The sequence below is a fragment of the Cygnus olor genome, chromosome 4 (assembly GCF_009769625.2).
Source record: "Cygnus olor isolate bCygOlo1 chromosome 4, bCygOlo1.pri.v2, whole genome shotgun sequence".
Lineage (NCBI taxonomy): Eukaryota > Metazoa > Chordata > Aves > Anseriformes > Anatidae > Cygnus > Cygnus olor.
In genome coordinates, this window is record NC_049172.1 from 47,342,115 (window position 1) to 47,355,823 (window position 13,709).

At 45.7% G+C, this 13,709-nt stretch overlaps 1 protein-coding gene and 1 long non-coding RNA gene across 8 annotated transcripts in view; one reads left to right on the forward strand and one right to left on the reverse strand.

Annotated features, from left to right (window-relative positions):
* The window catches only part of USO1 (USO1 vesicle transport factor), a 33,392-nt gene extending 30,183 nt beyond the window's left edge, over window positions 1-3,209 (forward strand). For 5 of the 7 annotated variants that reach the window (XM_040555633.1, XM_040555634.1, XM_040555638.1 and 2 more), the window contains 3 exons: window positions 678-776; window positions 1,206-1,421; window positions 2,286-3,209. In XM_040555633.1, coding sequence (XP_040411567.1) covers window positions 678-776; window positions 1,206-1,421; window positions 2,286-2,363 — 393 coding nt within the window. In that variant the 3' untranslated portion in view covers window positions 2,364-3,209. The remainder of the gene's footprint in view (window positions 1-677; window positions 777-1,205; window positions 1,422-2,285) is intronic. The other 2 variants (XM_040555637.1, XM_040555639.1) reach the window with 1 other exon arrangement.
* Window positions 1-13,709, reverse strand: part of LOC121069444 — a 91,678-nt gene that overhangs the window by 11,170 nt on the left and 66,799 nt on the right. The window contains exon 7 of the long non-coding RNA XR_005819430.1: window positions 6,840-6,914. This is a non-coding gene — a long non-coding RNA (uncharacterized LOC121069444). The remainder of the gene's footprint in view (window positions 1-6,839; window positions 6,915-13,709) is intronic.

Consider the following 13,709-nt stretch of genomic DNA (forward strand, 5'->3'; position numbering starts at 1 on the left):
AGAGCTCTGACTTGAACGTGCTACAACTGGAGAAGCATTATCTTACGTTCATGCTGTGTTGATAGTTTTAACTGAAAGACAGCTGCCACATTTTGGAAACCTTAACTTGAGGAAGGGCTGGCTTACACCACACTATTCCTATTTTTAGTAGTCACATAAAAGATGCAGATACTGCCCCATCCCTTCAAGTGTTGAAGGCCAGGTTGGATGGGGCTTTGCGCAAATGGAAGATGTCCCTGAACGTGGCAGGGGGTTGCAACTAGATGAGGTTTAAGGTTCCTTCCAGCCTCAACCATGCTGTGATATTTAGCCTAATTAAAAGTCAAAACAACAACAAAAAAATCAACCCTTTGGCACTTAAGAACCATCTGAGTGAGAGCTGGTGGCCTGTAAGTGACTGAGTTGGTGTAGAAAAAACTCTGTACACCATAATTTCTGTGAATTAAAGATTATACCTTGTTTTTTGTGTATGCATATACATGTATTCAGACCCCAGAAAGCATCAGTCTGTTCTCTAATGCCTTCCATTGTATGATGTAAATAACTACCATACCTTGGCTATGCTGTAGCAAGAAAGTAAGCTTTTAACATCTACAAGTAATTGTGTAATGTCTTGGCTTGCTGACTTTGTATGTGAGGCATTCAGTGCTCCTGACACTGCTTTTTCGTTTGCACAGAACACAAGTGCAGATCCTGCTTTAGGTGACAGCAGTGCAACAGCAGCGAAGAACTTGGAATTAGAGGGACGACTTGTGCAAGAAGTGAAAGAGCTGAAGGTCAGTACTGGATGAACGCCACACCAGGTCACTTGATGCTCAGCCTTCAGTTAGGACTTGTGCAACTGGAAATGCTTTGGATGGAGGGGGTTTGTACTGTCAGGATTTTCTGTTTTAGACAACAGAAGGGAAGTTGAATGCATCTCTTCTGTTGTTTTTCACTTGGGGAAGAAGGGTCTAGGAAATAGCTTTACTGTGACATGGACAACCTGACTTGACTGGGGGAGGGTAGCCACTCTTTAAAACTCCTACCTACCTTTCTCTTGGCTGGTAATAGGGGGAGTTTAGTTAAGGAAGTGTGGAAGTGAGACCACAGGACGGTTGGTGGGGATCGGCCTGTTACAAGTAGTGTATGGGAAGTGTTTGTAGGAAACAAAGCACGTTTTCCTTGCTTAAGGTGTGACTTTGTGGGATTTTTCCTGTTGCCAGAGTGAAGTCAAAGCCCTTTCTGAAGAAAAAGCATCACTAAAACAGCACCTAGATTCATCCAACAGTACAGTTGCCATCTTGCAAGATGAGAAAAGCAAACTTCAGCAAGAAGTTGCAGAATCAAAAAAAGAACAGGATGATCTTCTGGTGCTTTTGGCTGACCAGGATCAGAAACTATCTGCCCTGAAGAATAAATTGAAGGATCTTGGTGTACCGGTAAGCAAAACAATGTTTCAAGCACGTTCTCGGGTCCAAGGCTGGCCTGAGCGGTCTGGGTATGACAGTGCTTTATCCAACACATCTGATGAGGCATCCTTCTGTAAATGGAGGGCTGTTGAATCTACCAGAGTTGCTTTTTGATCTTAAGTTGGCAGCTAGCAAGAAAATTGCTTCTTGGAAGCAGTGTTCAGAGGTACCTGCATAAGCATTGTGATGAAAACACCTTGTACTGTATACATGTGTCTGGAATGCTATCTGACCGTCTGCCCTTGCTGTTGCTTGTCCTGGCTGCCAGCTAGAAAACAAAGGATGGCATTGTAATGATCCAAGGGCTTGCTCTGCAGAAAATCCAAGTGATTACTTAGCAAGCAACTAAAGCTTTCCAGCTATGCTGCAAATGGTCACTGCAGCATCTGAGAGCAACTCTGGGCAGTTGATTTTAAGAACCCTTGTGGCTTGCAGCTGAACTTGTGACTGTAAGGTGGATGTCACTAGCTGATGTGCTGCAGTTCTTGTGGCTGAATGCCAGACTTGAGCCTGTGTTTCTTATCCAAAGGCAATCATTCTTTCTGATGCAAATCATTTATGTATTAAAGATTACTTTTTGGTAGTTAACAGTTAATCTGGTCTAGCTTTTGCTATCTGGATAAAACATTAGTCTAGGGGGTACTTGTAGCACGTGTAGAAGTTAAACTGTGAGATTGCAAGATGACAATTTGAAGTGTTAATTGATACAGCATGATGATTTTAGGTTACCTTTAAGCCTATTTTCACTCCCTCTGCATTTGTTTTATCTTCAAAGGATTGTATACTTTGACGGAAAGGACCTTATTGCTCACAACAGATCTTTATTCATTTCAGGTTGAAGATGAGGATGATATTGAATCCGGAGATCAAGCAGATGAAGATGAGGATGGGGATGAAGAGGAGCAAGACTAATGTTCTTTTGTGTGTTACAATGAAAACTAGATTGCATTGTTAGTGGTGAAAAAACTTATTATTGGTATACAACACAAAACATCTGCTTACAAGAAGCAGAGGGGAAAGTGGCAACTCTGGGACTAGTTATAAGTTACTGAAGTGTCTGGAAACCCTTCATACTAGGTAAAGCAAACAAAAATTACTAAGTTCTATATGAGTATCCCAAATTTTACTTGTTTAGAAGTTGCTTTAGACACAGTTTAAATTATGGGGATGACAGTGCTGTTCATTGTCATTACAGGAGTTCTGTGCATTTGTTTACCATTTTAACCTTCTGGAACTCTTAACATAATTAAATACAGAAGTATTTGGTTTAACATCTGTCAAATGGAATCATTGCCTCTGCCCTCAGCATGGAGCTTCAGTGTAATTTGTGGCTTCCTTTAAAGAGCAGTGGCGAGGTGGAAGGGTTGGGGTGGCTGTGGTGTGCGCTGGCCACTCTGCTGCCCTCCTGAGCTAGTTCTCTAGGTGCGAATGGACCTGAGCATCGAGTGCCTTGACGCCTGGTACAGCTGCATTTGGTACCTCCTGGAGGGAACCAGAGGGAACTGCAATGTTATGCTAATAATGTGGAAGAGGCTTCACGGAAATGTGCACAAGCAAGGTAGTGTTTTTAAGAAGAATCTCTTTGGAAAAACAAAGACCAATATACTCATTCTAAGGATCTAATGTGCTACCAAGTCAGCATAAAAATAAGTTTAAAAAAAATCTGACTACTTCAGTAAGGAAATGAAAACTACTATGATTTATATAACTTATTGGCTCTTGATGAGTGAATAAAAGGTTGAATTTTAAAAGAAAAAACTGAATAGAGTAAATGCATCCGTTCTTGGTAACAAAAATAGGTATGTCCACTTAGTACTCATTTAATTCTCTTGTCTTGTTTTAATAAAATATATTTTAATACATATTTCAAATTGTTTAAAATCCAGTCAAGTGTGACAAATTAAATGAATAAAATACACTGAACTGGGGGGCTAATCAAATGAGCACATAGTGGGATAGTTCAGTTTTTGCTTTTTCTAAAAGCATTGACTTCAGTAGCTGCCTAACTTAGAGCTTTTTTTGTGAACACACAGTAGTTACTTGATCATAAGATTATTTGATGTAGACCAGAGAAGACTGGTTTGTTAATATAAATATTTTTACAAGTCATGTCATAGTCTCAGCTTGTGTAACAAGAAATGTTTGGAAGTAGTGTTAAATTAAGCTCTGCTCGTGCACTCCATCCTTGGACGGATTTTTTTTGGAACTGGTGGGAAAAGAGCAAGCAGCGGAAACAACGTTAGCATAGGAGCTGAATTGTGTTAGTGTGTGAGTACGTATGGGGAGAAGAACTCCTGCAGATCATGGCCTGGCTGTCGTCATCAGTGTGACTTGCTTTCTGCTGAACTTGATGGAACAGCAGGAGCTGTGACCAAGCAGCTGGGCATACAAAATTCAACAATGAGGGAAGAAGGCATACAGGCTCCAGGGGCTGTTTTAGATAGCTTTACCACCTTATGCAGCAAGAGTTGGAAATAGTTCTTGATAAATTTACTTTTGTTTCCTAGGCAGTACTTCCTTCAAAAAAAAAAAGGGGGGGGGGGGAAGCAGGAGATGCACAAACTACAAAAAGAAAGCCAGAGAGTAAGTTGTGAAGTGCTCTTACTGCTTGCTCAGTGATGTGACTAAGTTCTAAAAGTGATGTTTGGTCTGCTTGCAAAACCTCCTAAGAAGAAACACTTTATAGAAATTAAGCCCCATTTACCTAGACAAATCTCACTTCATGGTATAACCAAAACTCTCTTGACATGAAACACAAGGAGGAGGATTCCTTATGGCAACTGTTCAAGTGGAAGATAGTACAATTGTGGCTTTGACAGCTGACAGGTTTTCCTGTATTTTTATTTCTATGGAAATAGGAGAATTGAGGGATATTTGCTTTGCCAAGAGTATTTTGGAGTTCTTGAAGATGAAAAACTGGATGGAGAGATGCATGGCTTTTAAAATCACTAGGGACACATAACCAAGTATTGTGACTTTTGCCAGTTGGTATGTTGCTTCTTCCCAAGCTCTGTGGTTGAATTTGGCACCAAGTCACTGAAATGGTACACTATCACCCTTACTTTAAGGTACTATGGTCACAGGATCGGATTATTAAAAATAGCTTAAGAATCTAAGTGCCTAGCTCACACTGTGTGCATGGTTATAGGGTGAAATGTCTACCACCCCCTGAAAATTCTGGTTGTGACAAAGTTTCTCCTTCAGGTACAATCCTATAGGAGTCTTCAGGCAGGATGTTTGTGGGCTACAACACACACCAAGTCTTTGACTTAAAATGTTGACTGTAAACTGTGTCAGAAATTTAAATTAAGATGTTAGGGTATGGATTTTATTTGGTGACCTAGATAATCCACTTACTGTCTGTCCTGACTATGCCTGCTGGATTTTATTTCATTGTGGCTGGAACACACAATTAAATTAGGTAGTCATCTGTGCTGAGGATGAAGCTGTTGTGATGGCTTCCCTGTCCCTTACGTAAATGGTGTTGATAAGAATTGCAGTGGGATTTTTACTCCAACCCAGATGGTAATTTGGGTGTTCCCAGAGCTCAGAGAGATCAGCTTGAGTCTAACCAGAGCTATGATTGGAGTTGCGAAGCATTTGACTCTGCCCATGTGCTATTATGAATGGCCCTTCATAACAGAGGAGTGGAAAGGAAGGATGTGCTCAATTTTTAAGGAGATGAAACTTACACCAAGTGATTCAGTCACAACTGTTATCAATTAAAGTGATGGGAACTCATGTCTGCACATCCTGGAAAGTCGAGTTTTAAGTGTTTTTTTTTTTTCCATCAACACTGCTGGCAGTAACAGCTTCAGTACCCTTGTGTCCTGTGAGCACTGGCATTGCTGGTTGCTTTTGTCAGCAATACCACCACCAGGGTGCTGGTGACAATTTGTCCTACCTATTTTGAGAAGATAGACTTATATCTAACTGAAACTCTTTCCCCATCACTGTTAATTGTCCTGTGGAGCATGTGATGTTCTTTGCAGAAGTTGACTCCTTCACTGGAGAGCAAAGGCAACTATGGAGAAGGATTGGTGTCAGGAAGCCTCCTGGCTTTGTTACCTATGACGAGTTTGGAAAGTTATGTGGCCTGTGAAGTAGGAACAGCAGGGAAATTGGCTCTTTACTCCCTGTGTCCTGCTAGGTGATCTGTGCCTTGCAAACCTGTTGTCCAGGCTATGCACTTCTTACATTTTCCCAGATGTTTTTACTTTGTCTTCTGGTTGCTTTTCATGCCAAGTCTATAAAAACACTGTGGGCAGAAATACTTTGCAAGTTGGCTACACTATCCAAACATGCCCTAGAAGGCAAGAGTGCCTCTCAATTACAGGGAAAGGGAATAAAGAAAGAATAAGGGGGAAAAAACAAACCTGGTCATTCCACTGATGGGATGGAATCACCTGAAAAATCAACATGAACACAGATTCAGGATGAGAAAGCACAAGGCATGTGATCGATGGTCTGGCCTGATGTCAATGAGAAACAGTTAACCAGGCACCCTTACCACAACATCGGTGCCTCTCCTAAAAGATGGTACATCACAACATTTTTTTATTTATTGCCACTCTCTGCAGTTATACTTGGGAAGTTCCTACTTTTGGATGCAAGTTCAAAATGTTTGAAATTGGAAAGAAAAAAAACTAGGCAAGGTGGAAAGTTCAGGAGACAGACAAACGGGTTACAAACAGGTTTTAAAGAGGCTTGTTCAAAGCTCTCTTCCCAACTAGAAAACCTGTTTTTGTTGATTATTTTATTGCACCATCCTATCGTTGCCTCTTCATACTGGTAGTAGATGTGTCTGGATTGTAACTGTATGATTGTCGTGGGTAGCCTTTGCCCTGCAGATATTCACTTGACAGTGTATTCTTGACTGTGTCATGACAAGGAGATTTATTTTTCTTTCTGTGGAATCTCTTCTTGTCCCATCATGATCAGGCCATCATGAATGCACGGTATTTTTTCTCACTCTGAGCACGATTTGGAGTGCTTCCACACTCTTTGTCAAATCAAGCAATTGATACCAAGGAGGTGAATAGATCAAAGATTTCTAACTTGATTGTTACACATGGAGAGAACAGCACACATTAACGGGCTAAGAGGCACTGAGCTGTAGAGAGGATCAGGAGTGAATAACAGAAAAAAACAAGTAATTCTGACTGTTGTATGGTAATATTAAAGCACTGTAACTCAGTTTGAGTGTCCAGAGCAGGCACTGTGGGTCCATTTCTATGCACCTGTTCCAGGCAAAAGGGTGTTCAGGAAGGGTCTAGTGGTGCCTGGCCTGAGCTGGGGAAGCCTTTGCACTTTAAGATGGCTTTGCACCATCTTTTGGGATCAGTTCTTTGCTAACTATGGCCTTCAGGGAAGTGAAAGCCACCTTACCTTTGTGACATATCTTCAGGGGGTCAGGGCAAGCTCAAAAATGATCAAATCCTGTTTATTTCTGTGAAGTTCATCCTAGAAAATAAAATGATAACAAAGGGTTGAGAAATGCATGGGGCCTGGAGACATCCTCAGTCTGAAAAGGAATGGGAGGAGAAAAACAGCCTTTTCTGTTCTTCAACTGCCCAAACAGCCTCCTCACTTTAAAGAAGTGGGGGACCAGGTTACCTCAGACTCATTCATTCACAAGGAAAAGGATTCCAGTACAGAGGGGCAATTACCATCAAACAAGAACGAAGTCCCTGTGGTTGCCTGAGTTGTGCACTTCTCTTGGCCTGGACAAGCATGTGATCACTTCCTACTCCTTATATCAGAAAACAATAAGCTTATGATGCTTTTCTTGATACAGGACATCATAGCGGGAACAAATTTTTGTGATGCAACAGACGTGGATCCTGAGGCTAACGGTGAAGGTCAGGCCAAGGCAGAAAATACCCTTGCTGCACAGTGTTGTGCCTCGAAGCTGAAAATTTCACTGCTGGGGAAAGAGAGGGCAGTCAGTGGTCACTGACAGCTGCTCCAGGCCACGTGTGTTTTGCTAGCAGCAGTGTAATAAATTACCAGGTGGACAGCCTGCTTGACTGGAGGGAGATACGAATGCCTGTCAAGAAGAGCCACTGCTAAGGGGGCTGATGCATATATGTGTGTGAAGATCCTTCAGAAAGCAAGTTTTCTGGGGTTAGTGTTATAGAGTGGCTTCAGAGCGCTCCCCGTAACAGCTGGGCCCCAAGACACAGCCCTAAGAAAAAAGACTCATCCCTGCCCTGACTGTCAGTGAGACCTGAGGCACAGGGCAGCCGAGACTCCCCCAGCCAGATCCGTATCTCCTGGCTGACCCAGGGTGCTGGGGCTACGTGACAGAGCAGGTGAGAGAGGTGCTTCCCAGCTCACGGGGCTGACAGGGAGCATGCAGTTCATGGCTGCAGGAATGAACAATTTCTGGCTCTCCTGTTGCTGTATCTCCAGTTAGGCAATGGCAGAATGGTCTGACTTTTCTGCTAGTCCCTGGCTGTGCCTGGAGGCCTTGTCAAGAAATTCAGCTGAGGGTGATCCCAAATAAGACAAGTTCTGCATCCACAAAAGGAAACCAGCTTGCTCCTTGGCCTCTTGGCTCCCATTTGGGACAAGGAGGAGCCAAAGACCGAGTTGATGCTTTCATGCTTCTCAACTGGGCCAGCTCCTGCCTTTCTACAAAACAGGAGGCAACCTGCAAAAGAGCACAAGTCTAGGGCGAAGCTTTGCTAGCACTTGCATGACCAAATTTGCTGCTAAAAAAAAAAAAAGCATCAGGTGTGGTTGTTTCACTGGCTAGTCAGCTTAGCTCCCTGATAAATCTAGTCCAAAAGCAAAGGAGAAATGGGGCTTTCCTGGTAATTAGGGAAGTCCTGAGACACATAGTGGTTGAAGGTATCAGCACAAGCCTTCCTGACCTCATTTGGTGATAGACTGTGGATGCTGAACACACTGAGATTAATAGTAATCTGAGACCAAAGTACAGCCAAACATTGACTTCATGTCATCCCCAATGATTTGAACAAGTTGGTAATTAGAGCATGGTCGCATGCTGACTCCACCTGCCCTCCTGGGGGACACCAGACTCTCAACCTGCATGCTTTCAGCCCCAAAATGATGATGCAAGGGACAGTGGGTTTGCTGCAGGCTGCGTTCTTCTCCTGGTGGCTTGGGAAGGTGTGCGTGTGGCTGGGAGGGAGAAAGCTGCCGAAGTAATTAGTTGAAGTTGTTTATCCTTAGGCACGTCTCTGTAGCTGTCTGGGCCTACCACAGCCATACCGGGGAGCGCTTTGCCACCACCTACCCTGACAAAGGAAAGCACAGCAGGACCGATGCAGGAATAGCACTTGTGTGGTGAAGGCTATCCAAAGAAATATATGTGAAAGGAGGGTTTAAAGCCCAGTTAAAACCCTTTCTGCTTTGGGCTGCAGTGAGCTGCTTTTCATAAACAGGAGAAAACCACCTGGCATGGGCATGGAGTTGCTTGCTGGCTGTGCTCCTGCCCAGTCCCCTCCAGTGACCGGCAGCCCCAGCACGACTGGAGCTGCTCCCCTGGCACTGTGTGTGTCTCTGTGGGGAGGGGGCTGCGGGCACCAGTCTGCGCCAGTTCCACCCCTCTGCACAAACCAGTGGCACTGGACAATGGTCGCAGTCCAACAGGGCCAGGGCTTGCCTTTGCTCATCCTTGCTCCTCAGTCCCTGTGGTGCGAATCCGCCTGCACGCCTAGCACTCAGCACCGAGGGTAGGACTCGTCGAGCTCCAGCGTGGCCACCAGAGGTCACGGTGTTCCCACAGACGGCACCAAAACCCAGCTACAGCAGCCCTGAGCTAGGTGCTGAGAACTGGAGCTGCAGAGCTACAAAGGTTAAACCAGTGTCAGCGTTTCTGAGCCAGCTAGATGGTAGCTTCTGGTTTTAAACAGAGCTTTAAGGCAAACGCTACTTAAAAAAAAAAAAAAAAAAAATAGAATCCACCAAACTTGTTAGAATGCTACCTAAATCTAGCAATTCTCAACCCACAGTAGCTGTGTGGAGCCTTGGAGCCATGTACTACTGTGCTGCTTGGGTTTGCTGACGACCATGCTGGCTTTAGGCAGTTCAGCCTAACTTTTAGCATTGTCCTGCCCTGTTGTCCTAAAAAAAGGCAATTTTTATCTTCTGCTAAGCAGCTTACCATGTGCTGTGCTGCCAGTTCAAACCTGCCTGCTGCACAGCATTGTCCAGCGGTAGCATAGATGCTGAGGAAGAGTTGGCTTTGACAGATTTGGTGGGAGTGTTGTTAGTGGTGTGCATGTGTATGTGTGTACCCTCTTTTTTCTAGTATGGTACTCACAGAAAGAGGAAAAATAGGACAGACTGCCAGGTCATAACACAAGGCTTTTCTTGGAGCTGGGGGCCCTGTTCAGCAACACATGGACATACACTTTTTACTCTCTGCTTGCAGGCTGCTGCTGCGGGTCTTAGCTGTTATAGTCCCCAGAGGTATCTGGATGCATGGACAAGATCCGTGCCAGGCACTAGGTCCCACGTGCTTTCCCTCCTGGCACTGCTGGCTAGTTGTGACTGGTCCAGTGTTGCACCATGTGGTTTTATACCTTAGGTGAGAGGTAAGGAGACTGTTCCTGCATGCACATCTAACCTTGGACATCTCTGGGCTTCAGCATACACAGAGGACTACAGAAAGCCGTGCTCTATTTGCAGGAAAGACTGAAGTGAGATGGTCTCCAAGCTCACAAAGAGCTGGGTTGGCAGCCCCTCTCATATGTTGTAGGGCCGCAGCTTCAATGAGCTCAAGCCCTTGGCCAGGGTTGGAATACCTGGACAGCCTGTGGGACACAGGTTCCCACCCTTGCTGCACTGGAGCTAGCGGCTCCAGGCAAACAGTGTAGTGGGTCTTCCCTGCATTCAGTGTGAGGACACACTTCTGGGCCTTCGCAGAAGATAGCACATCTCACAGACATTCAGTGGTTGTCCTGTATTAAATGACCACACTGAGGACACACAGGACTCAGGGCTGGCCCATCCCATCTCCTCTGATCTGTCCTTGCAGAGCATTATCTGGAAGGCCTGTGTGGCATTAAGCTTGTGGCCTGTAGCAGAACTGCCTGGGTTTGTAGAGGACAGGCTGAGACATCCCCTTTTGTCTCCAGGATCAGAAAAGCCTTGCTTCCTCCTCTACAGTGAAACTTTTTTGCATGCCTGCAGTGGTTCCCTGTTACTGTGCTCCTGCCTTCTAGCTTGTGAAATCCTGAGATTTCTGTCGTGTGTTTCTTAAGCAGCAAACATGGAACTTTTGCTGAATTCTCCGGTAAAGATGCGGGTCCCTGGCAGATGTGGGATGGCCAGTCCCCTTGTCCCTGCTCCTTGGGTGGAACAGAAGGGATCCTGTTATGCTTCAGGCGTCAGGCCAATGCCAGCACTTTGTCGAGTTAGGTTCAGCCCTTACAAACCTGTGGTGATGTCTGTGGAAACCTAAAGGCCTGTCTTTCCATTCTCTGATGAAGAAGTGACACAGTCTAAGAAGAAGAGTGCTGGACCAAGTTAAAAGACCTAAAATTTCCCCTGCACCCCTGCGTGATCTCTGCACACGAGTAGCTTGATCTGGGACAAGCTCAGGAATTGAGCTGCCCATCCAGTCCCCTCTCCTCCCCTCTCACTGGCTCCTTTTTGTTAAGCTGCTGCTCCAGTGTGCATTGCAAATTGACTGCAGGGCTGCTCGTTTACTTAGGACTCGGTAAATCAAGGAGTTAGTAAAAATCACCCAGGCTGAATGAAATGCTTTATCTGACCGGAAATATGAGCATGCTTGAGATCACACAGGGTGTGAGCAGTAGGTGAAAGTGTTTGAGCTATCCTGTTACAGTTAGCCAAGTTGCTTTAAAATACAGAAAAGGGGATGTTGGCTCTCCCCGGCTCCCACCTGTGTACCTGCCCCACAGCAAATGCTCACAAGGGCTGGTGCTGCGGCTGAGCCAACAGAGGCGAGGACAGAGAATACATTAGCAGGCCACTTGCCAGGGTAACTGATCCTTTTTCTGTAGGAAAAGACAGGGTTGTGTCAGCAAGTCCAGCTGCACAGGCACACGCCAAAGGTAGAACAGAAACATGCAGGTTCACTCATCAGGCCAGGAAATCCGCTTGGATAAGAATGTCCTTTATTATTTTTTAAAAATCTGTCAGACACCTACACTCCACTTTTTGTCATAATCTGTCTGGAACTGATTTTATCTCGCATGCCGTGCACTTCAATGGAAAGGAAGGGGGTGATGGTTGGGCAACTGATACAAGGCTTCCACCCTGCGCAACCTCAGCTTCAGGTGGCTGATTACTCACACCTCTTCCTGGCAGGACCCAGACAACCTGCCCTTTGTAGCATTTTGAAGCACATGTGTAGCTGCAAGCCACAGGCCTGGCTGCCATGCCAAAGGTAATGGGGTTTGGACTGGGGCCCGAGGGGGCTCAGATTGCTGGGAGTTTTGCCACCTTCTGGGCTCCTTTGCTTCGTATCCCTGTACTGCCTCGAGGACTCTGCGTTAGTATCCCCTGAATGATGGATGCTACTGAGGGGACCTGCCAGCAGTGCTAGGTTTTTCTGGCACTCTGTTGGTGGCCTTGAAGGGCTATCCCAGCCACAAGGAGTGTCACATCTTGCACTTGTTTTTTCGTGTGGAGGTCTCTTCCAACCTAGATGATTCTGTGATTCTGTGCTCTGCATGCCCATGGAGTCATCTGGTCTTCTGGCAGATATGTCAGACACCTGGCAACTTGGAAGAGATACCCTTTATCCAAAGCTATCTTCTTGACGTGCACCCTTGGGCTGGTTGCATCATCTGTACAAATCCCTGACTTGGCCCTCTGAAGAGGAGCGCTCTTCCTACGCACAGAGAGCACGTGAGTGTCCAAGCTGTGCCCAGCTCCATGGTGAAGTGCTCTGATGTGATTACTGGGGGGCTTGAGACAATTTCCTGGTGAAGTTTCGTAGACTCTTGAGTCACGTCTGCCCTTTGCTCTAGAAATCTCCTGCTGTGACCTCAGCAGGCAACAGAAAAGCTGAAGTGAGAAATTCCCTACATTTCTGCTTTTACCTTTTTAGTATAGCTTTTACAATAGGGATGGCTATACAGTATTTTTCCTCATCCTTCAATTCCTGTTTGAATGTTCCTGGTGATGCTCCCAGCTCTTCATCGGAAGTTTGTGCTGACTTCTGATTGAGCAGATAATGTGCCTGTTAGTCTTTCCTCTCTGTTGCTTCATGGTATGCAACAGGATATTAGTCAAAACAATTGCTTCCAGGTACCTGCAGCTTCAGGAATGACCTATCTACAATTACGTGATACTTGCAGATTTGCTGCTGTGTTTCCCTGAAGGATCTCCCAAGAGAAGTGTCAAGGCACCAGGACTGGTGATAAAGCACATCTCTCCCTCACTAGATGACAGGACTGACAGCAGCTCTGAGTCAGTGCAAGCTCAGGAACTGCACAGAGGAGCCCTGTTTTCTGCCAAAACCAATCCTTACACCCCATCCTCTCTGCCAACAGGGGAAAGCAGTACCCCTTGCCTTGTATGATGCTGGCGGAGAAGTGCTTCTAAGTATCTGCTGCATCCGGCACTCAGTGACATGCGTGAGCCCTGTCTGTCTGCGCCACATGGTGCCATGTTGTGCTGCCTGCAAAGAGCAGGTTCTGAAGGAACTCTTGCAGCACAGTGCTCACACTTCATTTCTCCCTGCTTCTCTGACTGAATTTCCAGTCAGTTTTCCAGGTATGTGCGTGTATCTTGCATCTGTCTAGGTCCCAAAGAAATACCTGGTTCCTAGAGAATTCCTCAGGAGAGAGAGGGAGGAAAATCCCCATTTTGAATGTCCTCACTCTTGAGACTCTCAGATGATGCTTGTGCCACCTGTAACCTCACCACAGCCTCCTTCCAGTTCCCTCAGACCTCTGTGAATGCAGGGCAAAACAGTTTCAATCACTCACCTCTCTGTTCTTTGTCCAAAGAAAGAGAGAAACCAGGAGAGAGAGAGATTGCTGGGTTGGAGGAAAAGCCTCCTCAGTGGGCAGAGATATGGGGACCATGTTGCAGTTGTGGCCTAAGGACAGTGTCCATTCACACGGACTGGGCAAGGCCCCTTGCTGCTCAGCCCCTCCAGTATCGCAGCCAGACATGACGAAAAGGAGATGAGACAGGCCCTGCCTGCTCAGTTTTTCAGGATCAAAGCAGAAGGCAAATTAGGGAGGAAGGAGCGGGCCCCATGCAAGCTGGGTTCCTGTAACACCTCGGAAGACAGTTGGCGTGTCG